The sequence below is a fragment of the Mesoplodon densirostris genome, chromosome 2 (assembly GCF_025265405.1).
Source record: "Mesoplodon densirostris isolate mMesDen1 chromosome 2, mMesDen1 primary haplotype, whole genome shotgun sequence".
Lineage (NCBI taxonomy): Eukaryota > Metazoa > Chordata > Mammalia > Artiodactyla > Ziphiidae > Mesoplodon > Mesoplodon densirostris.
The window spans coordinates 4585272-4607956 of record NC_082662.1 but is presented as its reverse complement, the minus strand read 5'-3'; the positions used below and the strand labels follow the sequence as shown (position 1 = coordinate 4607956).

Below are 22685 nucleotides of genomic sequence, written 5' to 3'. Positions count from 1 at the left end.
CACGGAGCAAGGCGGGCCCGTTTCTCAGGCGCCGTGGAGGGCGCCGTTCAGAATCCAGCGGAAGCGAGCCTGGCTTGGGGCGATTCCCGGGACGGTCTGGGCCTGCGGGTCCCCCCACCCCCCGCCTGGACCCCGGGGGACAGCGTCCCGCCGCGGGCCCTAGGCGGGGGCGGGCGAGCTCGGGTCTTCAAGCCCAGGTTAAGACTACAGACTTTGAACTTTCCGCAGGTCTGTAGAGGGCAGCCCCCTCGGAAACAGTGACAAGCGCCTCCTCCCCTCTGTCCACAGCGCGGACCCTAGATTAGCTCCAAGCGCCGGCCGGTCCTCCTGCCACCCCCCTGGGCCGCCGGGTGGGGCGCCGGGCCCTTCCGGGGACCGCAGACCCTCCCCCGTCCCAGCCGGGCGCGCCGATGGTACGTCCCGGCCCGCCCAGGTGGTAGCGCCCGCGCCGGCCTACCGTAATTCCCCTACGCCCGGCGCCCCTAGCCGGCGCAGAGCAGACCGAGCCCGCCCGGCGGCTTCGGTCCCCCTCTCCCTGCGGGCCCGTCGGACTCTGGCAGCCTTGGCCCGAGCCCCAGCCACTGGGGAGGAGACCCTTGTCCCTAGGTGAGTCTCACGGGGAAGCTGGGGTCCGGACGGGGGTGGGTCCAGGCGCCAAGACTCTCCCTGAATGAATGGACGGAACCCTGGGTGGAGGGTCCCGCACAGTCCTAGGCCAGCAGGGGGGTGTCGATGGGCGCCACTGGCCCTGCCTCCGCTTACTTGAGGGTGGAATGGGCTCCAGCGCCCGCCTGCACAGTGACTCTAGGGTGCGGTCGGCTGGGAGACATGGTCATGAGGAGTCTGCAGGGCCCCAGCCCTGGTGTGAGGGCTGCTGGTGGGGCGAGGGCATCTGAAGGGACTTTGGCGCGGCTTGGTTGGGCGGTTTCGGCGACCTTGCCCCATCTGGGCGTCCGAGTCGGTCCCAGGCGGAAAGCCCTCTCGAGGCCGGCAGGGGGCGCGAGAGTCTGCACCTCAGGCAGCCTAGGCCAAGCCTGGCCCCCGCTAGGGGGAAGGGCAGGAGGACAGGACCCATGAAGCCAGGAGAGGCCCCGCCCACCTTGATGAAGGACTGAGGACGTGGAGGCGCAGGGGGCCCGGGGCCCTACAGATTCCTCCATTGCCTTCCCCAGGTCTGGGGGGCTCTGGGAGGATTTCACTATTCCTCTGCCCTTTTGCCAGAGTCCAGGCACACAATGGGACCCAGCAGCCATCCCTAGATAGAAAATTCTAGAGAACTGGCCAGTGCCCTCTTCACCCAGGTGGGGAAGGGCAGAGGGCTAGATGGGCCCCAGAAGCAGGTCTCCCGCAGCCCAGGCCTGCGCTGTCTGCCCCACACCCTCCCAAGGAGCCTTTCGTGTGGCTCTGAAGAAAGAGGCGCCAGGAGAAGGGCACAGGCTGCCATGCCGGGGTCCTGGCTCCAGGATCTGGCACATCTGTGCAGGGACTGGGCAGGAGGTGAAGTTCATGGACCACAGCCTTTCCTTCTCCCCCTAGCACCGACCAGTCCCAGCTGTTCGGCTCCCTGGGGAGGAAGGGCCCTTGCTGGCTTCTGCAGCGGGTGCAGTAGGGCTGGCCTGCGGAGAGTTGCTCTACACCCCTGCCGTCTGCCCGGCACAGGGCAGGGCCTTAGGGCAGGCTCTGCGTCCGGATGGACCCCAGAACCCGAGGATGAGGGGTGAGGCCGAGGCCTAGGGGAAGGGAGGAGCCAGGTGGGCCGTTGGGAGCAAGAGAGCAGCCTGGCAGAGCTGGCTCCCCGCCGGCCGACGTGCCCACGCATGCGGCCTCCGCCCCTGGATTTCCAAGGTACCAGATGGGGCCCTGGGGCTGGTAGGCTCCCAGGGGAGCTTAGCTCGGATAGGGAGCCCCTGGGCAAGGGTGTCCCCCTGGCCAGGGAGCCCCAACTCCTGGTTCTAGGCCAGTCTTCTGTGGACAGAACACAGAACTGGCTCCAGACCTTGGCCCAGACCTGTGACCTCTCCTAGACAAGGAGCTGCCTCTCCCACTGCAGACCAGGCTGGGGCCCCAGCCCACTGTGGGGGAGGGGATGCCCACAGGCCTCTGCTTTTCTGGGGCTGGGGAGGTGGTGCTGGGCGGGAGTGGGAGGGGGGCTCCTGCCTTGGCGACTCCATTATTCATCAGCCCCAGCATCTGGTTTCTGGGTATCAGTTTCAACAAGCCAGTCCTGACTCATGAGCCTGGAGCTGCGGCTGGGCTGGGGAGGGGCCCCCTCCCCAGGGAGTCAGGGGCCGGGACCTTTTGGGCCTGCGCATGGGCCATTTCAGCTCTCTCGTGTAGAGAGGAGGTAGGAACCTCAGAGCCTGCTGAGGCCTCCTCCCTCCCCTGGTGCAGGGGCCTGGGGTGCCATTCCTCCCCTGCTCTGCAGGTTCCTCGACCCTGCACTCTTGGCTCTGGGACAGCAGGGCCCTGGCCTTCTAAGGAGCAGCCCCAGCCCTGGACGGAGGACCCAAGCAGGAGCATGATTCAGGGTGGCCAGAACCTGGTCACTCAGGTGACCTCTGGTGACCTGTCCTGGCCCAGTCCTGATGGTCTCCACTTGATGCAACCTGGTTACCCCAGGCCAGTGGGCTTGGGGATCTGCCCTGTCCCCAAGGGGGTGGGCCTCAAGGCCCTGCTGCCCAAACCACCACTTGGCTGGTCTTCAGGTCCCCATGCCTTCCCTGTGCCTGAGGCACATGGGTAGTGGTCCAGTGGGCATCTGCTGTTAGTACAAGTCACTTTACCTTTCCGAACCTCAGTTTCTTTGTCTGTTGAATGGGGGTAGTACCAGTGTTTCCTTCTTATGGTCTTTTAGAAGAGTGAACAGGACTTGGCACAGGCCTGGGCACTTGGGACTGCTCAGTGGCTGGCCACGGGGTGGGGGGGGTGCAGCAGTAGGGGCAGGGGGCATGTGCAACACCTCCAAGCTTTGAGGTGGAAACTGACCTGCCTGGGGCCAGCAAGCCAAGGTCATGGATGCTAGGAGGAAGGAGAGAACCTGTGGACAAGCAGTGGGGAAAGCTTTGTTGACCGTTGGCCACAGAAAGGGACATCCTGGCCAAGACCTTTCAGGCCCCAGTGGCCTTCTCTGGCATGAAGCCCCTTCCTCTGCTTTCATTCATCCATTTATCATCTAGTCTGCACGGAGCACCTACGGTGGCCAGGACTATTCTAAGTGCCGAGGATGAAGCGTGGGCCAGACAGCCAAGACTCCTGGCCGCTGGAGAGGATAGTCTAGCAGGGAAAAGTGATAATCAAGAAGTGAACAAAGAAATAAAATAATTTCAGGGAGTAATAGCTGCTTCGGAGGAAATAATTCAATGTAAGGGGTTTGATTTTGGGCAAGGGGCTATGTATTTTGAGAGAAGGGTGAAGGCCTCCTTGGGAGGTAGAAGTTAAGGTGGGGCCCAGTGCCAGCTGTTGGAAGATCAGGGGCACACTGTGTCCCAGACAGAGAATGCAGAGGTGTAGGCTCTGAGCTTGGTGAGTTGTAGGGATGAAGGAAGCCAGCATGGCGGACCACCCTGTGGAACTGGCCAGAAGGCACGGTAGGAGTCAGGCCACAGTTGGGATTTTATTTTAAGCAAGATGGGAAGCCACAGGAGGGTTTGTGGGGGAGTGACATGATCAGGCTTTAGTTTACAAGAGATCTGCCAGTGGTGTGGACAGGGGATGGCTCAGGATTTGGGAGCAGAGTGGGTCCTGGAAAGCTCCTGGCCCGAATAAATTGCTGCTCTCCCACCCTCTTTCCACCCAGAGCCAGATTGAGGGGGAGCTGACTAGGGGATGGGGGGGCTGATGACAGCAGTCCCCCTCCCCCATGGGTCCTGAGGATTTCCCCAGGGAGGCCATTCCAGAGCCCCAGAGTCAAAAGTCTGGGTGTCGGGCTTCCCTGGTGGCGCAGTGGTTGAGAGGCTGCCTGCCGATGCAGGGGACACGGGTTCGTGCCCCGGTCCGGGAAGATCCCACATGCCGCGGAGCGGCTGGGCCCGTGAGCCATGGCCGCTGAGCCTGCGCGTCCGGAGCCTGTGCTCCGCAACGGGAGAGGCCACAACAGTGAGAGGCCCGCGTACAGAAAAAAAAAAAAAAAAAAAAAAAAAAGTCTGGGTGTCAGTCCTGCCTGTGGACTTTTTCCTCACTTTATCCGCCACGCGATGAATGAAGATAACAGTGCCCGCCTCCGCCTCCCGGGAATGAGTGTAAAAGCGCTTTGACAACCTACAGTGGGGACCCCGGCACCACACCCCAATCCTGGTCGGCGTCCTCGCCAGTCTCTGATGAGCGCCCCCTGGCGGTAGGGCACCCGGAAGCTCACGCGTGGCCCCAGGCCCGGAGGGACCAGCCCACAGCAGCAGGGGCCTCACGGAAAGTTGCGTTGGGCTGCGGGGTTTTCCGCGACGCCCCCGTCTCTCTGTGCTCCTGGATGCTCCCCAAGGACTACCCCCTCCGCCCCACGCGCCTGCCTTCCGCCCGCCGCCTCCACCTGTGGTCACCGGCGCCCCTCTGCTCTGCCAGCACCACTGGCCTGGGCAGTGGGAGCAGGGCTCCCCCGGGCTCAGGCCCTGAGGCGGGGGTCTCTTGGATTGTGGGCGGGCACTAAGATGACCCTCAGGAGGGCCTCTGAGCGCCGGCTGTGGCTGAAGCGGGGAAGTCGGTGGTCAGAGCAGAGACAGATGTCCTCGGGGCTGGACAAGGAGCGGGGTCTGAGGATCCGGAGGGGGATGTGTCCCTGGTCCGGTCCCCCCTTTTCTGCCGCCAGCATTAAGGGAGCTCCCTCGGGGGAGGGGGAAGAGGTCCCCCGGGCTGAGACTCTGGGGCGGGGGTCCCCAGGGCTGGAGGGAGGGGACTGAGATGCCCTTTGGGCCGGGAGGGATCTCCTGTGCCCCAGCCGTGTGCGTTGGGGTCGGGATGGAGGTCTGAGCAGGGTGGGGCGCCCGCGGGACTGGGCGGGGGCCGGGATTCCGCAGTCAAGGCGAGGGCGTTTGTCCCCGGCGGGCCCCCTGCCCCCAGCATCCAAGGAGCTCCCCTGGAGGAAGGAGGAGGTCCGGGAGGGACCCTCTGAGCCCGGGACCTTTGGGCTGGGGGTCAGAGCCGGGCTGCGGGCGGGAGGGAGGGTGTTCCCCGCCCCCGGGGTCCCGGCGCGCTCAGCGGGCGGGCGCGGCCGCACAATGGCAGGAAGCGGGGCTCCGCGCTTTGTCCGGCGGGCGGCGCAGACCGCCGCTTCCTCCGGCCGCCATGGGGACGGGACCCGGCGTCTCCGGGCGCCGCGCGGCCTCCAGGCCGAGCCCCGAGCTGCCCTCCCGGGACTCCGAGCCCGGCTGGGCGGGGGGTCGCGGCCGCCACGGGGAAGACCAGGTAGGGGAGCGGGGGGCCGGGCGGGGAGGCCGGGGCGGGTGCGCGCGCCCTCGTCCGCGCGCGTCTCTAAGCGGATGGGCAGGCGGCGGCCGAGACCCCTGCCCCCGGTGCACACCGCGGGGGTGCGGGGGGCGAGGAGGGGCTGGGGGCCTGGGATGTGTCCCCTACCCCGGCACCAAGGGTGCCAGGCAGCGGAGGAGACCGCCAGCGCCTGGCCTTTTGCGTCTGGGGCTGACTCCGGACACACCTGTGGGTCCCAGGCCCTGGACTGGGCCACCCCTCCCCCTTTCCTTCCTCTGCCCAGGCCCTGCCCACACCCCTCCTACTCCTGCCTCTGGCCAACACCCTGGTGTGACAGGGAAGACTGACTTCTTGTGCCCCCATCCCTGTGGGGATCAGCCTAGACCATGACCCCCAAAGGGCCAGGCCCCCCGTTATTTGTAAAATTGTGGTCCATTCTTTGCCTTTGGAGGTGCAGCGTGACCTGGCTGTTCCATCTGGTGGGCTCGCCCCTCTTTGGCTGAGTCCTGGGAACTTTTGGTCCTGGACCCTGCTATCCGTCTCTGGCTGGCTGGGGTGCTGTTCCCCTCAGAGGGTGGGCGTGGTGGGCAGCAAGGAGGTGGGGAGTAGACCCTGGGTCTGAGAGAAGAGGCCCAAGAGTCTGGCCTTGGGAAGGGGCTGCCCCGCTATAGTGCTGGGGAGACCCCCAACCCTGGAGGGGATGGAGGTGAGAGAAGGGGTGGGGAGCAAACAGTGTGGGCTCTGCCCGACCGAGCCTCCGCCTCCCAGTGGGGCTGGGGGTTCTCGGAACTTCATCCTCAACCAAACCTGCTGAATACTCACCTGCTTCAGATCCTGGGCCTGACTCACACGGCCACTGGTGTCCCTGAGCCTGGGGGCTGCTGGGAAGATGGGAGCAGAGGGGGTCAGCCACCAGCTGGGTTCCCGTCGTTATTATTAGCATTAGTGTCTGGTAGTAATAGCAGTAGCAAGAGGAGAAGGAGAAGCTGTGGCGGAGTTAAACAAGGCCCACCACGGTGCTGGGAAATGAATGTTCCCGAGTCTCTCCAGCCCAGGGTCTTTGCAGGGCAGGGTACATAGTAGGTTCTTGATAAATATTTGTTGAATGCTAAATCTGCCTTAAAGAGTGAATCTTTGTGAAATCTGCCATCTATATACTGGATTGGTTTAAAAATGAGATTGTGGCACAGAACCAGGGACTTGGGCTGCAAGGGTCCCAGAGACACACACACACACACCCCCGAACGCTTACAACCTAGCATGGCTCCTGCCATGTCCAGGCAGGAGACCAGGGCCTGGGCAGCTGGTTGGTCCGCAGTCCCACTGCCCAATGCCAAGCCTGGAATCAGAAAAATGAAGCTGTCAGGGAAATGGCAAGAGGCCTGGAAGGGGTCAGGGGGGCACCTGTGCCAGCCTGGCTGCCAGGCTGGACACAGAGGGCAAGAGGGCTGCCGAGCTGGCAGGCTGTGGGACTCCTGGGAGGAAAAGACAAGTGCTTTCCCCAGATTTGTTGTCAAGAGGTGATGCTCACGGCCGTGGGTCCCAGCATCTGCAAAGCCAGGCCCTCTGTCAGAAGTGCCCCAGGGGTGCCAGAGGGTGGGGGGCAGAGCCATGGAGGAGAATAGGGGTTTTCACACTTTAAAAAAATGTTTTGGTTTGTTTGTTTAGTCTTTTGGCCACACCACGCGGCGTGCAGGATCTTAGTTCCCCAACCAGGGATTGAACCCGCGCCCCCGGCAGTGGGAGCGCGGAGTCTTAATCACTGGATCGCCAGGGGAGTCCTCACACTTTAGCAGTAGATCAAGTGAAGATAGAAACAGCTGCTCTGCTTAGGGTGCCCCTCACCCTTGCCTCCAGCACCAAGAACACACTTGAAGATCCCTCAAGAAGGGTGTGGAAGTGCGGGGCGCCTGGTGCTCAGGCTGCCATCGGGAATATGGGCCATAATGCCCAGGGCCCAGCCCCCCAGAAGCCAGACACCCCTGGAGCAAGTGGCTTCTGTAGTCTGCCTCCTGCCAGCTGTCATTTCTGTTGTCCATGTTCCTTTTCTGTGTGATGGAGGAGCGGAAGGGACACAAGAGCCAAAACAGCAACCATAAAACTATTCAATATAATTGATTTCCTCTTGTCTCCTTAGCCCCCCAGGCTGACCCGAAGCCAGCCTCCGCCACTCCTCTCTCCCTTCTCCACTACCCAAGAGATGGTGTGAATGTGGTGAAAATGTGGGCTCTGAAGCTACATACCCTGGGTTCAAGTCCTGACTCCACTGGCTGTGTGACCTTAGACAAGTTACTTAACCACTCTGAGCCTCACTTTCCTCATCTGTAAAGTACAGACAATCGTAGCCCCCACCTTCTGGGATGAGGAGCCCCCCAGTGCAGCCCCAGGCACATGAGGACCATGTTATCAGTGATCAGACTTTTTCAGCTCCCTCTTTCCTCCTCTCTCGGGCCACTTTCTCTGCTGTCTAACCCATCCTCACCCTGTCTGTCGTCTTGAAAATCTCTGATCGGACTCTCTCCAGCCAAGATCTCCAGTGATCCTCCATCACGCTACTTAATAATTAATAATTGAACCAGTATTTATTGAGCGGCTAGGACTGGCGACCAGGCAGCCAGCCCGACGGGCCAAAATTGCTGTCCTTGTAGTGCTGGCGGTGTGGAGGCAACAAAGTGAAGCACACAGACTGTCCACCAGTGGGAAGCCTGAAGGAGAGACGGGCGGCGGGGTGGAGGAGGTGACGGGGAGCGCGGAGGAATGAAACCTTAGAAGGGTGAGCCGAGGACTTCTGAGTGAAGGTCTGCAGGAAGGGAGGCGGCTGGTTATCTCAGCGTCTGAGGAAAAGCATTTTGGGCTGAGGCATTAGCAGCCCAGGCTCAGCGGTGGAGCACGTCGAAGAAGAAGCACGTCGGAAGGCGGGAGGCTGGTGGGCGCGGTGGACAGAGCCGGGTTGGGAGCGCAGGACCGGAGGCCCCTGAGGTCACCAGCCTCGACAGGAGATGGGGAGCACGTCGAAGAAGAAGCACGTCGGAAGGCGGGAGGCTGGTGGGCGCGGTGGACAGAGCCGGGATGGGAGCGCAGGACCGGAGGCCCCTGAGGTCACCAGCCTCGACAGGAGATGGGGAGCCGCTGCGGGCTTTTGAGGAGGCACGTGTGACTCCTCTTTGACCTGGGTCCACCGTGGCCGCTCTCGGAGAGCAGACTGGGCTCAAGGGCGGAAGCAGGGAGACCAGCTCTGAGGCCTTGTCACCCCGCTAAGAGCCCATGGGGGCCGGGGCTGGGGCCTGAGGTGGCCTGGAGAGGGTGGCCAGGTTGAAGCTACGGATATTAAGGGTGGAGCCCGCAGAAGTGCTTGCCTGAGTGGGGGAATAACAGAAAGATCACTGGTGACCCCGAGGTGTTTGGCCTATTGTATTCTTTTCCTGGGGCTGCCGTAACAGATCAGGGTGGCTTTAGAACAACAGAAGCTTGTTCTCTCAGTTCTGAGGCCGGAAGTCTGAAATTAAGGTGTGGGCAGGCCGTGCTCCCGCTGAAGGCTCCAGGGTAGGATCCTTCCTTGCTTCTCACAGCTTCTGGCACGTCGAGGAGCTCCTCCGTATTCCTTGGCTTGTAGATGCATCAGTCTTGTTGCTGCCTTCTCCCTGTGGGTCCCATCTCTGTGTCTCTTTCCTCTTCTTTTAAGGACAGTAGTCATACGATTACTCCATACTCTATGCTGTATGATTGCAGACCCCAGTATGACCTCAACTTAACGAATGACATCTGCCATGCCTGTCTTTCCAATAAGGTCACGATCTGTGGTGCTGGGGGTTAGGACTGAACCTGTCTTTTTGAGGGACACAATTCAACCCATAACATCACCACCCCCGGAAGGTGTTGATAGTAATTGAGATGGACGGTGCTGCATGGAAAAGTTCAGGAGCTCGTGCAGATGTTTTATTTTTTTTATAAATGTATTTATTTTTGTCTGGGTTGGGTTTTCGTTGCTGTGCACAGGCTTTCTCGAGTTCTACACGAGTGGGGGCTACTCCTCGTTGTGGTGCGCGAGCTTCTCATCGCGGTGGCTTCTCTTGTTGCGGAGCACGGGCTCTAGGCATGTGGGCTTCAGTAGTTGTGGCTCGCGGGCTCAGTAGTTGTGGCTCGTGGGCTCTAGAGCGCAGGCTCAGCAGTTGTGGCGCATGGGCTTAGTTGCTCTGAGGCATGTGGGATGCTCCTGGACCAGGGCGCCACCAGGGAAGTCCCCGTGCAGACGTTTTAAGTTGGAGATGCTTGGTCCCGACTGGAGAGTGCACTGTGGGAGCCCCTCCCCATGAGAGTGACTGAGTCACTGGAGGGTGGATGGGGATGAAATGAGAAGGGGTCCACGGATGGTGAGAGAGCAGGGAGCAGGCGAGGGGACTGAGAGGGGAGGGACTAGCAGAGCATGGGTCCTGGGGGCTGAGGAAGAAATGGTTCCCAAGAGACCACCTGTGTCAAATGCTGGGTCCCGGGAGAACAGACGAGAGGACTCAGAAACGTGGACATCACTGGGGACCTGAGAAGAGTGAGTTGGGGAGGGGGCCAAAGCTGGATGGGAGAGGGTCTGAGGGAAAATGGAAGAATTAGAAAATCTCCAATTGCAGCCATTGTAGTAATAATTGATTTAGGCAAAAGCCATCAACAAGGGCTAAAGCCCTGGAGTGTGCGATTGCTGGGGAGCAGGGTATCTCAAAGTGTCACCCTAAGATGACTTCCTCATTACAAAGAGAAAATGCGACTTTACAAAGTACAGCGAGATCCCCAGGTGATCTGACACTGTGGAGGACACAGTCCACCCTCTGGCGTCCTGGCCCAAGTGCTCAGCCTGAAACTATCCCAGACCTCCAGACAAGTCCACGTGGAGGAGCTTTCTGCCAGACTGCTGGCATGGCTGCTTCAAATATATCAGTGTCATGAAAGACGGGGGAAAAAAACTAGGGCGTTCATTCTCTCTTTTTTTTTTTTAATATTTATTTATTTATTTATTTTTGGCTCATCGGGTCTCAGTTGTGGCATGCCGGCTTAGTTGCCCTGTGACATGTGGGATCTTAGTTACCTGACCAGGGATCGAACCCGCGTCCCCTGCATTGGAAGGCGGATTCTCAACCACTAGACCACCAGGGAAGTCCTGGGCATTCATTCTTTTTTTTTTTTTTAATGTTTATTTATTTTGCACCAGGGCTTAGTTGTGGCAGGTGGGCTCTTTAGTTGCAGCTCACCAGCTCCTTAGCTGCAGCACGTGGGCTCCTTAGTTGTGGCAGGCAGGCTCCTTAGTTGGGGCACATGGGCTCCTTAGTTGGGGCATGCGAACTCTTAGGTGAGGCATGCATGTGGGATCTAGTTCCCTGACCAGGGATCGAACCCAGGCCCCCTGCATTGGGAGCGTGGAGTCTTATCCACTGCACCACGGGGGAAGTCCCCGGGCATTCATTCTTTTTTTTTTTTTTTTTTTTTTTTTGCGGTACGCAGGCCTCTCAGTGTTGTGGCCTCTCCCGTTGTGGAGCACAAGGCTCCGGACGCGCAGGCTCAGTGGCCATGGCTCACGGGCCCAGCTGCTCCGCAGCATGTGGGATCTTCCCTGACCGGGGCACGAACCTGCGTCCCCTGCATCGACAGGCGGACTCTCAACCACTGCACCACCAGGGAAGCCCCGGACATTCATTCTTAAAGGGATAAACAGACAAAACCAAATGTACATGTGAACCTTGATTGGATCCCACGTGGGAAAAAAAATCTATAAAGGACATGATTTAGACAGTTGGGAAAATGCCAAGGTAGACTCTAGGTGGACTAAGTCTCATCGCTTAGTTTCCCAAGTGTGACAGTTGTGTTGGGGCTTTGCACGAGCAGGTCTGTGTTCTCAGGTGGTGTCATGATTTCCTCCCCAGGGGAAGGGGGGTCATGAGCCAGTGTGGCAAACGTGAACAACTGGGGAAGCCAGAAGGGTGTATGGATGTCATTGTACTATTCTTATAACTTTCTGTAGGTTTGAAATATTTTGAAACAAAAAGTCAGGGAGAAAGAAAATAGAGGGTAATGGGAGGAAAGAACAGGAAGGGGTGAGTTTAGCTGTAAAGGGAAGGAGAGAAACAGGTTGGTTTGCCCGTGGGAATGACCCGGTGAGAGGGATGAATGCTGAGCGGGGTCCTGGTTCTTAGGCTGGAGAAGGGGGTCTCGGTGGAAGGCTGGCCTGGGATTGGAGCAGGGCAAAGCCCCTGCAGCCCGGGGCAGGGGGGTGGACGTGGTGGTAGGAGCTCATGGACTGCCTTCTGATGGCTTCTGTTTCCCTAGAAAAGTTGGCAGTCGAGTTGGTGGGGAGTGAGTTAGGGAGGGTTGGGGGATGGAGAAGATAGGACAGTCATCCATGGTGGTGGGGATGAGAGTAGCCTGGGGCGATTGGGTAAGTCTGGGATCCTGTCACTAAGCAACGGGCCGTGGGTACCACATAGGCACCCAGAGGCCAACACCATTCCCCAACTCCTCCGTAACCCGCTTCATACCCTAACTTAGAAATCCAGGTGGGGTCAGCTGTTCGGGGGCCACACAGGTCATAGAATCGAGGGCAGAGGCCCTGGGCAGGAAGGAGGGGGAGGTATTCTGTTTCAGACACTGAGATGGGCAAACCAAATGTCAGCCCCGGCTCCACTTTTTGGTGCCCTTTCTGCCTGCGCTCCGGAAGAGGCCCTGGTAGCACCCGCCTCGTGGTTACCTACTTGAAATCTCCCCTTTGGCATTGCGTTCCTTGCGGGCAGGGCTTTGCTTTCTCGCATCTCCCAGAATGGACACCTAGTAGGTGCTCGGGAAGCGTTTGACAGGCACTCTGTGGGGCGTGGATGGTCAGACCTGAAGAGTCGCCCCCGTAGGGGCCAAGAGCCCCGTGTACTGCAGTGGTCTGCGTCCACCCCACCCCCCCATCCTTCCCCTACAGATATGCCACCACGCCGACTGCCAGCAGCTGCACCGCCGGGGCCCCCTCAGCCTCTGCGAGGCCTGTGACAGCAAGTTCCATGGTGCCATGCATTATGATGGGCACGTCCGCTTCGACCTGCCCCCTCAAGGTGAGCACGGGGAGGGTGCCCAGCCCCTAGAGCTCCCTGCCTGGGGGCACAGTGTCCTGCTAACTGTCGGCATCACGACAGGGCCATCAGAAGGACACGAGTTGACTGTAAACGGTGAAACCCAAGTCCACTGCTGTCCCTTTTGTTCCACAAGTTTTTTAACAAGAGAAAAAGTTGGGGACCGGCCCAGCTCGAAGGCAGGTCTGTCTCCACCGGGTGCCGGGTCCTTCTCGATGGGTCTGCACCTCCCACAGCTGCCCCCGCCTCTGTCCCTGCCCGGCCCAGCAAGAAGGTCCCCTTCCCTCTTGTCCTCAGGGCAGGGGATCTCTGGGCAGATTCTCCAGCCAGGCAGCCAGTGAGCAGAGGGTGGGGTGGGGATGGGCAGGTCAGAAGGAACTTGCAGCAGGAAACAAGAAACCCCTCCTGCTGAAAAGGGACTTGGCCCCGGCCTACCGGCAACTGGCTGTGCTGGGGTGGCTCTGGTCTCCTTTCCCAGCTGGTCAGAGGGACCAAAGGACTCGTCCCCTCTGCCAGGGCCTCCTGGGACTTGGGGCGTGTACACCGTGGTGGGGGAGGGGACGCCTGCAAGAAAGAGCCATGGAGTTTGGTTCCTTCCTGCAACAATCCCAGAGGCAGGGCTGCTTTATCCCTATTTAATAGATGGGTAAACTGAGGCAGACTTGTACTGGGGACAGGGCATCACCCGGGGTGTCATCCCAGGGCCCTTGTGTCTTTTTGAGTCTGGGGATGGATAAAAGATAAGCAGTGACTGAGTCCCTCCCCTCACAGAACTGAGGGGCCCTGGCTAGTTTGGGGTGGGGTCCAAAGGTCGGTAGCAGGCCCTGGTCCCTCTGGAGTTGGCCGTGTTGGAAGGCTAAGGAGGGGGCCAGGGAGGGAGCGGGCACAACCCCACTCCCACTTTACACCGAAGGCTCTGTCCTGGCTCGGAATGTGTCCACCCGGTCATGCCCCCCGCGCACCAGCCCTGCAGTGGACATAGAGGAGGAGGAGGAGAGCTCTGTGGATGGCAAGGGGTAGGTGAGGGGTTGGTGGGCATGGCCCACACCGGGGGGGTCCCAAGGCTGGGTCTCAGATCACAGAGCCAGGGACCAGAGGCTTCAGAAGAGCTGACTGGAGACCCCGCCTGGCCCCTGCTGCTGCCGGGATTCCTGGAGGGTGAGCCTCCAGGGCTTCTGGGATCAGACTACCTCATGAGGTACCACTGGGTGTGACTCCCGGGTCGGCCACCAGAGGGCGAACAGCCCCTCGTGAGTCCTGGCTTGCCTGAGCAAACCTGTGTTACCTGGTCACCTAGGGCCAGCAAGGGGTGGGCAGCCAGCTGGGACCCGCCCGTATCCCACCCTGGTGAGGGCCCACCCATGCCTCCAACCTCTGCCCCCACCGGCTTCCTTGCAGGGACCGGAAGAGCACAGGCCTGAAGCTCTCCAAAAAGAAAGCCTGGAGGAGACACACAGATGTAAGGGGCCCCCAGGCTGGCAGGGCAGGCGCCCACAGCCTCTGCCCCTCCCGGGCCCTTTCCTCCGTTCCCGAGGCTGGGCCCGTCTGCTCTAAGTTCCAGGACCAGGGAGGGGGCCTGGAGTGAGCGTGTCCCTCCCTCACCACCCAGCCCTGTAGCCCAGCCCTGCTTACCTTAGCCCAGGTGGGGGATGCTCCAGGAGCTCCTGCCTCCACGGAGGGATGCCGGGTGCCTCCCTGGGACAGAAGAGGGCTGGGAGATCCCTGCATTGACTTCCCTGCTGGGGCTCCCATCCGGAACCCTGGGGTGGGGAGGCTAGGGGGCAAGGGGTGCAGAACTGAGACCCCCTGTCCTGTCAGGACCCAAGCAAGGAGTGCTTCACGCTGAAATTTGACCTGAACGTGGATATCGAGACAGAGATCGTACCAGCCATGAAGAAGAAGTCGCTGGGGTAGGGCTTGGTGGGGAGAACGGGGCTGGGGGGCAGGTGTGGCCTCCTGCGGGTGTGACCGTGTGTATCTGTGTGGGGGCCTGTGAACAAGCATGTCCCCCACCTGTGGGCACCCCACCCATGTGCAGTGAGGGCCTGGGTGCCGTGTTTGTATCCCAGCCCCTGCACGTGGCCTAGTCCTGCGGGGGTGAACGGGTGTGGACGGACATGCAACGGTGTCTGTCTGCCCTGGTGTGCAGATGTGAACATGTGAGGGCAGGGGCGTGTTGTCTCGTGTGTAGAGGCACGCAGGAGCGTGAACCTCTGTGGGCAGGGGTGTGTGTGTGCACGGACCTGTGTGTGATCCCCTGGGTGTCTCCCTTTTCCTTTGGGCGGGTGGGGTGGCGCTGGTGCTGTGGACAGGTGACTGCAGCCTGTGACTGCCCCCAGCACACACGCACCTCCTGTCCCGGGCAGGGAGGTGCTGCTGCCAGTATTTGAAAGGAAGGGCATTGCGCTGGGAAAAGTGGATATCTACCTGGACCAGTCCAACACGCCCCTGTCCCTCACCTTTGAGGCCTACAGGTTCGGGGGACACTACCTGCGGGTCAAAGGTGAGCAGATGACTAGATGGGCCGGGTAGCTGGGGCATGGCTGGGTCCCTTGGGGAGGGTGCTTCTTCCCAGGCTCAGGTTCCCATTGGCCATGGTCTTGAGCAAGCTCATTACCATACAGGTGTCTCTGCTGGGCGGCAGTGCCAGGCGTTGGCAGGGCGGGGCTTCAGGGGAGGGCAGCCAGGCCTTGGTTTGGATCCTTGAGGGAGAGGGGCCTGGGGGCCCTTCTCCACTGAGCCTGGGCGTTGAGGACCTCTACTTGTCCCTACTGCCACCCCAGCCAAGCCAGGGGACGAGGGGAAGGTGGAGCAGGGGGTGAAGGACTCCAAGTCCCTGAGTCTGCCAATCCTGCGGCCAGCCGGGGCCGGGCCCCCCACCCAGGAGCGCGTGGACCTGCAGAGCCGCCGGGAGAGCCTGGACATCCTGGTGAGGAGGGGCTGTGTCGGGGCTGGGGACGACGAGGGGCCAGGGGGAGGTCACCTGGGCGCCTCGCTGCTCCCTCTGGGGGCTTTACTTTCCGCTTCTGGGAAATGGGGCTGGCTTTGAGGATACGGGGCCCTCCCTGGGTCTAACCATCATACCCCACGGTGATGTCCCTCGTCTCTGAGAGTCTGCTGGTGCCCGAGGAGTCTGTGTGTGTGTGTGTGTGTGTGTGTGTGTGTGTGTCTAAGCAGACATTGCGTGGGGAGCGAGACTTTGTGTGTCACTGAGTGTGTGTCGGGGATCCACTTGGACCTGGGCTGCTGAGTGCGTCTGAGTGTGTGTGTGTGACTCTGTGTGTTCTCCCCACCTGCTTCATGCTGCTGGCTGGGGCGGCAGGCGGGAGGGGGATCCAGCTGCGTCTCTCTGGACCTTCCGGCCCCCAGGGCACGTGTAGGTCTCAGGAGAGGCGGCGTCCCAGGGTGCGGGGGCGTGCAGAGACCCTCCTGCCTCCCGGGCTGGCCGAGGTCCTGGAAACCCACCATGGGGTGGGGCTGTGGGGGTCTGGCCCTGACGCCCGCTCCCCGGCCAGGCCCCTGGCCGCCGACGCAAGAACATGTCGGAGTTCCTGGGGGAGGCGAGCATCCCTGGGCAGGAGTCCCCAGCGCCCTCCAGCTGCTCTCTGCCCAGCGGCAGCAGTAGTTGCAGCAGCAGCAGTGGCGGCAGCGACAGCTGGAAGAACCGGGCAGCCAGTCGCTTCAGCGGCTTCTTCAGCTCAGGCCCCAGCACCAGCGCCTTCGGCCGGGTATGTGGGCCCGTGGGGGCTGGGGCAGGGCAGCTGGCTGGCCTTGACCCCTGACTCTGACCACAGGCCTCCTTTCAGGAGGTGGACAAGCTGGAGCAGCTGGAGGGCAAGCTGCATGCCTACAGCCTCTTCGGGCTGCCCAGGCTGCCCCGGAGGCTGTGCTTTGACCACGACTCGTGGGAGGAGGAAGGGGATGAAGAGGAGGACGAGGACGACGCCTGCCTGCGGCTGGAGGACAGCTGGCGGGAGCTCATCGACGGGCACGAGGTGGGTGCCGCGCGTGGCCTTCCCCTCCCTCCTCAGGGAAAGGGGGACGTTATCCCCCTGCTCCACAGGGCCCTTGCCAGGGTGACGGGATGTTCCACGGGACAGCCCTGCCAGGCTGCTCTCACCGTTTACCCGCTTTGGAGGCACTCAGGCAAGGCGAAACTGGCTGGCCCAGAACTTGGGGGGCCTCTGTGTCTCAGCTGGGAAAAAGGTTGCGTGCAGGGCCGTTCACCCTTCTCACCCGCTCCGGCCATCCCGGCACACGCGGGGGCTCCTGGAGACACCCTGCCCTTCCCACAGAAGCTGACCCGGCGGCAATGCCACCAGCAGGAGGCAGTGTGGGAGCTCCTGCACACAGAGGCCTCCTACATTAAGAAACTGAGGGTGATCACCAATGTGAGTATGGCGTGGGCCCAGAGCCACTCCGCCTACCCGCCCCCCGTGGCCTCCTCTGGGTGCCCCTCAGCACAGTTTGGGCCTTTGCCGAAGAAGCAGGTGCCAAGCAACAGAGGGGAAGGAAAGTGGGAGAAGGGCCACACCCTGGGGTGGAGGTGATTCCCAATGGCCCCGGGGAAACTGCGAGGGGGCTTGGGGCGAGTTTGCCAGGTTGAGCTGATTAACACAGACCTCATCCTTTCACTCATCCTTTCATCGGCTGTTTCTTAACACCTGCTATGTGCCAGGTGCCCAGCAGCCCACACCCTAGACGAGGAGGCAGAATGGGTAGGCACTGGGGGATGTGTGTAAGGACTTGGACCTTGGGGGAGCACCTGTCCTGGGCTTGTGGGTTCAAGGAAGGCACCCTCCGGGCAGAAACTCCAGACCGAGCCAGGGCACAGGTGGAGGAGAGAGTTCCAGGTGTGGCTGTGAGGGCAGTGTCCCAGAGCTTCCCTCCAGGAGGGGCCTGGGCAGGGGCACCCCCAGGTGGGCCGTGGGGAGCGTCTTTTCTCAAAGCGGGAACCCTCTCTGTCCCAGGCTGCCTCAGGCACTCCCAGGATGGGAAAGGGGTAGAGGGGAGCCTAAGAGTCTGGGTGGGGGCGTCGGGACTGGGACCCCCCTCCTCCACCAGCTGCAGTGCTCCCTGCCCCCCACAGCTGTTCCTGTGCTGCCTCCTGAACCTGCAAGAGTCAGGGCTGCTGTGTGAGGTGCGACAGGGCCTGGGGGTGGGGGGGACAGTACCAGAAAGTAGCGGGGAGGGGGGAGGGGCTGGAGCAAGGGAGGGGACAGACAGGGGCGGGGCTGACTGGTGGAGTAGGTGAGGGGTGGGGCCTGGCTTCAGGGGGTGGGGCTGGGGCTGCAGAAAGGGTGGGGCGGCCGGGGGGCGGAGCCAACGACGGCGTATGTGAGGGGGCGGGGCCTGGAACCAGGGGGTGGGGATGGGGGCATGCTGAAGAAAGGTGGGAGCGGGGCCAACGGGTGGTGGGAGGGGAGGGGAGGGGGATGGTCAGGGGCGGGGCCCGGTGGAGGGGCGGGGCCGAGCGCACCTCCCACCCACCCACAGGTGGAGGCGGAGCGCCTGTTCAGCAACGTCCCCGAGATCGCGCGGCTGCACCGCGGGCTGTGGGGCAGCGTGATGGCGCCGGTGCTGGAGAAGGCGCGGCGCACGCGGGCGCTGCTGCAGCCCGGGGATTTCCTCAAAGGCTTTAAGATGGTACGTGCCGGGTCGGACGCAGGCAGGGACACTGAGGCGGGGCTGGGGCGCCGATCCCATCTGCCCATCACCCCAGCCTCCCCCTGACCAATGGCCCGAATGACCCTTAGTGGTCAGAGGCGTGGAATTCAGAATCAGTTGCCCTGGTGTGAACGCCACCTGGCCGTGTACCCTTGCTACCTGGCCGAGGGTGATCGCTTTCGCTGAGGCTCAGTTTCCTCACGTGGAAAACAGGGATAATAAGCTTGCCCCCTGCGGTGGTCGCGAAAGGCAGTAAGGAAGAGCGAGTGCCGGGCCCAGCCCGCGGGGAGTGCGCGGTAACGGGTGCTGTGCTTGTTCCGCCCTGCGGCAGTTCGGCTCCCTCTTCAAGCCCTACATCCGATACTGCATGGAGGAGGAAGGCTGCATGGAGTACATGCGGGGCCTACTGCGGGACAACGACCTCTTCCGGGCCTACGTCACGGTGAGGGCGGGTGGGGCTCGCTGCTGGGCCCGGGCACAGGACGGTGGGCCCACCTGGGCGGCAGGTGCAGGGGGGGCTGGCGCTGGGCGTGGCCTGCCATAAGCCCCGCCCCCGCCTCCCCGCCGCAGTGGGCCGAGAAGCACCAGCAGTGCCAGCGGCTGAAGCTGAGCGACATGCTGGCCAAGCCCCACCAGCGGCTCACCAAGTACCCGCTGCTTCTCAAGTCGGTGCTAAGGAAGACAGACGAGCCGCGCGCCAAGGAGGCCGTCGTCACCATGGTAACTGGGGCGGCGGGCAGGGTCCCTCCCTGGCTTGCGGCCCCTCCCGGCCCTGTACCTGAACTGCCCTGGCCCACCCGTAGATCGGCTCGGTGGAGCGCTTCATCCACCACGTGAACGCGTGCATGCGGCAGCGACAGGAGAGGCAGCGGCTGGCTGCCGTGGTGAGCCGCATCGACGCCTACGAGGTGGTGGAGGGCAGCAACGACGAGGTGGACAAGGTGGGCGCCTCCGTCTGTGCGGGGGTCGCTGGCCCTGCTGGGAGCGAGGAGGGGCCAAACTGGCAGACAGATGGGAGGCTACGCTGGGAATCTCTGGAGGACTCCCCGCTGAGATGAGGAGTCAGACTCTGACCTCTCCTGCACCTGCCCCCACCAAACCCCCAGCTCCTGAAGGAATTTCTACACCTGGACCTGACAGCACCCATCCCTGGCGCCTCCCCTGAGGAGACGCGCCAGCTGCTGCTGGAAGGGAGCCTGAGGATGAAGGAGGGGAAGGACAGCAAGGTGACTCCACCCCCCACCCAGGGCCCTCGCCCCACCCCCTCTTACCCTGTGGGTTTCGAACACCCCTTCCTTGGGACCGCTTGTGATTCTTAGCTGCCCAGTCACCTGGGTGGCAATTTAAGAACTGGTGACTTTTATGATCATATGAAGGATGATTATCTGCCTGCAGTTTACTCTTTACAAATACAGCAGCCGGGTCCCAGCCCATCAGGTGCCATTCTAGCCCACCTGCCAGGGCCACATGTGTTCTTGGTGGGAAGGAGGGGGCACCTTCCGTGAGCAGGACAGGAACAGCCCAGAGTCTTGCTACTGAGCTGTTAATTTTTCAGGCACTGTGTAACCCAGAGCCTACAAAGCGTGATTTTAAAACCACCTTCCTTTTCCTCTTTAATGTAAACTTTTAACTGGCATAAATCACAAGTATATAGCTTGATGAAAGAAAATCGGCTTGCCCTTCATTTAAATTTTACTCAGATTCGCGGGGAGTGGGGGAAGGGAGGTGTTTGACACCAGTGCCCCCAGGAGAGGGTGTGGCCGCAGACAGGCTGAGGGTCCCTGCCCTGGCCCTGACCTCTGGCTTCTGCTCCCACGGCCTCCCATCCCCCAGATGGACGTGTACTGCTTCCTCTTCACCGACCTGCTCTTGGTGACCAAGGCAGTGAAGAAGGCAGAGAGGACCAAGGTGATCAGGCCACCGCTGCTGGTGGAAAAGATCGTGTGCCGGGAGCTTCGGGACCCCGGTGAGGAGCCCGGCCCCGCCGCCCCTGGGCAGGGCCTGGGACGGGCGGGCGCCATGGTCTCAGCCAGCACTGAGGCGAGCCCTTCCTAACCAGGGTCCTTCCTTCTCATCTACCTGAACGAGTTCCACAGCGCTGTGGGGGCCTACACGTTCCAGGCCAGCGGCCAGGCTTTGTGCCGTGGCTGGGTGGACGCCATCTACGATGCCCAGGTGAGAGCAGAGCGGTGGGCAGGCTGGCAGGGCGGCCTGGTGGGGACCGCTGCTCACAGCCCGCTGGGGCCCTGTGCACCCACACCCGCAGAGCCAGCTTCAGCAGCTGCGTGTGCAGGAGCACCCAGGCAGCCAGCAGCACCTGCAGAGCCTGGAAGAGGAGGAGGATGAGCAGGAGGACGAGGACGAGGACGAGGAAGGAGGGGAGAGCAGCGCGTCGGCTGCCAGTTCCCCTACCATCCTGCGCAAAAGCAGCAACAGCCTCAACTCGCAGCGCTGGTACGTTCATCCAGGACCACCCAGCAAGCCAGAGCAGGGCAGGTACTCCAGCCGGGACTCTTGACCCCGAGGCCATTAGCACTGGACAGGGCCGGTCACATCCGTTTCCTCTGAATGGCTTTATGATGTGAACCCAGTGGGGGTGGGCACGGGGGCTCTGTCTCCCACCAGAGTCCAGGGGAGGATGGCTAACGGTTCTCAACTTGAGTGCCAAATCGGATACATTAGTGGTAGCTGCCTGGAGCTGAGCTGAAGATTCTTAGACTGTATCCAACAGGAGATGCTGTGGTCGCGACAGACACCATTACTGACACCTGTGTTGTAGGCTCAGGTGCCACCTGCTTGCCGTCTCTTGAGCCTTGAGCTCCAGGAGGGCAGAGGCTGTAGACTTCTGCAGTGCCCAGCGTGGGCCGCACCAGGCCATCTCGGTTTCCTTCGGCTGGGCTGACTCTCCTCTCGCCTCCACAGTGTCTCGGATGGCTCCACAGAGACCCTGGCCATGGTGGTGGTGGAGCCTGGGGGGCTGCTGTCCTCTCCCGAGTTCGAGGGCGGCCCCTTCAGCTCCCAATCAGACGAGACCTCTCTCGGCACCACCGCCTCATCTGTCACGCCCACCGGCGAGCTGCTGCCCCTGGGCCCAGTGGATGGCCGCTCCTGCTCTATAGACTCCGCCTACGGCACCCTCTCCCCGACCTCCCTGCAAGACTTTATGGCCCCAGCCCCTGCGGCGGAGCCAGCACTCCGGCCCCCAGAGTCATCGCAGGCCCCTTCACCCCCACCCTCGCCCCGCCTCCGCCGACGCACTCCTGTCCAGCTGCTGCCCTGTCTGCCCCACCTGCTCAAGTCCAAATCTGAGGCCAGTCTCCTCCAGCTGCTGTCAGGGGCCACCACCCGTGGAGCGCCCCCAGCCCCTAGCCGCAGCCTGTCGGAACTCTGCCTGGCTGCTACCGTCCCTGGCACCAGGACTCAGGGCTCCCCTCAGGAAGCTGGGCCCAGCTGGGATTGCCAGGGGGCACCAGGCCCTGGCAGTGGCCCCGAGCTGTCAGAGCTGGAGGGTGGAGCCGGCTGCCCAGCTGGGGAGCCCAAAGGACCCACCAGGAGGAGCAGAGAGCTGTCCTCGGGGGCCTCACCCAGGGTCCAGCCTGAGCCCCCCCCGGGGACCTCTGCCCAGCACAGGAAGCTGACGTTGGCCCAGCTCTACCGAATCAGGACCACCCTGCTGCTTAACTCCACCCTCACTGCCTCGTGAGTGGCCTGGCCTGGGACAGGTGGCCCAGTGTGCTGGGGGCACTGTCATGGCGGGGAGCAGATGGCATTTGGGGACGGGTGTGGGAGAGGGAGGCTGAGACCAGCCTCAGCACCTGGTGAGGATGCACCAGTGGGCAGTGGTGAAGAAGAGGCCTGAGCATTCCGGTCGGGAGGAGAGGGTGGCTGGAGCCCCTCTGAATGCCTTCAGCCAAGGAAGGACCGTCTCTCCCCTCCTCTCCACTGCAGGGAGGTCTGAGCAGAGGGAGGCTCCCAAGGGTGCCACTGGCCAAGGGACAGCAGACAGCACGCCTCCTGGGGTGTGCCGGCCCCTGCTCCAGCTGCTGCCTTATGTGTGCCCCAGCCGGAGTGCTGGGCAGGACCTCTGCCACCGTCCCCAGGGCCCAATTTGCACTTTGCCAGACTGGCTGGAAGCGGGGGAGGGCTCAGCAGAGGCCCAGGCCCAGGCTGCAGGGCCCCGCTACAGCCACCACTGTCACCAACCTGCCTGTGCCTCCGCCCCCCAGCCTAGGCAGGGTCCCTTGCCCGATACCCCCGAAGTCACCAGCTCCAAGCCTCTGGGCTAGGCTCCAGGGCTGGGATCCCAGGCAGCCCCTCCCACCTCCACCCTCATCTGGCCCCAAGCGGGACGGTTCCCCTGCCCTCACGTCCTTGCCTCCCTCCCTCGCTCCCTCCCACCTACCCACCCACCCAGTCCTTGGGCTGGGCTCTGTGTAAAGTTGCATATTTATTGAGCTTTTGATTCTTTTATAAAGACTTGTATATACTCCACCGGAAAGAGTCCTTTGC

The 22685-nt window shown here is 62.0% G+C and overlaps 1 protein-coding gene across 8 annotated transcripts in view; it reads left to right on the top strand.

The window, feature by feature from the left end:
* Nucleotides 1–22661, top strand: part of PLEKHG5 (pleckstrin homology and RhoGEF domain containing G5) — a 50855-nt gene extending 28194 nt beyond the window's left edge. For 3 of the 8 annotated variants that reach the window (XM_060088880.1, XM_060088884.1, XM_060088887.1), the window contains 20 exons: nucleotides 12362–12491; nucleotides 13423–13525; nucleotides 13908–13968; nucleotides 14328–14419; nucleotides 14876–15012; nucleotides 15293–15438; nucleotides 16025–16237; nucleotides 16316–16504; nucleotides 16805–16900; nucleotides 17599–17649; nucleotides 18006–18155; nucleotides 18508–18618; nucleotides 18747–18896; nucleotides 18980–19117; nucleotides 19283–19402; nucleotides 20010–20142; nucleotides 20236–20351; nucleotides 20443–20630; nucleotides 21099–21875; nucleotides 22125–22661. In XM_060088880.1, coding sequence (XP_059944863.1) covers nucleotides 12362–12491; nucleotides 13423–13525; nucleotides 13908–13968; nucleotides 14328–14419; nucleotides 14876–15012; nucleotides 15293–15438; nucleotides 16025–16237; nucleotides 16316–16504; nucleotides 16805–16900; nucleotides 17599–17649; nucleotides 18006–18155; nucleotides 18508–18618; nucleotides 18747–18896; nucleotides 18980–19117; nucleotides 19283–19402; nucleotides 20010–20142; nucleotides 20236–20351; nucleotides 20443–20630; nucleotides 21099–21875; nucleotides 22125–22134 — 3111 coding nt within the window. In that variant the 3' untranslated portion in view covers nucleotides 22135–22661. Of the gene's footprint in view, nucleotides 1–395; nucleotides 607–1824; nucleotides 1846–5252; nucleotides 5395–12361; nucleotides 12492–13422; nucleotides 13526–13907; nucleotides 13969–14327; nucleotides 14420–14875; nucleotides 15013–15292; nucleotides 15439–16024; nucleotides 16238–16315; nucleotides 16505–16804; nucleotides 16901–17598; nucleotides 17650–18005; nucleotides 18156–18507; nucleotides 18619–18746; nucleotides 18897–18979; nucleotides 19118–19282; nucleotides 19403–20009; nucleotides 20143–20235; nucleotides 20352–20442; nucleotides 20631–21098 lie in introns of those variants that run through there. The other 5 variants (XM_060088886.1, XM_060088888.1, XM_060088882.1 and 2 more) reach the window with 5 other exon arrangements.
* The last annotated feature ends 24 nt before the right edge of the window (nucleotides 22662–22685 follow it).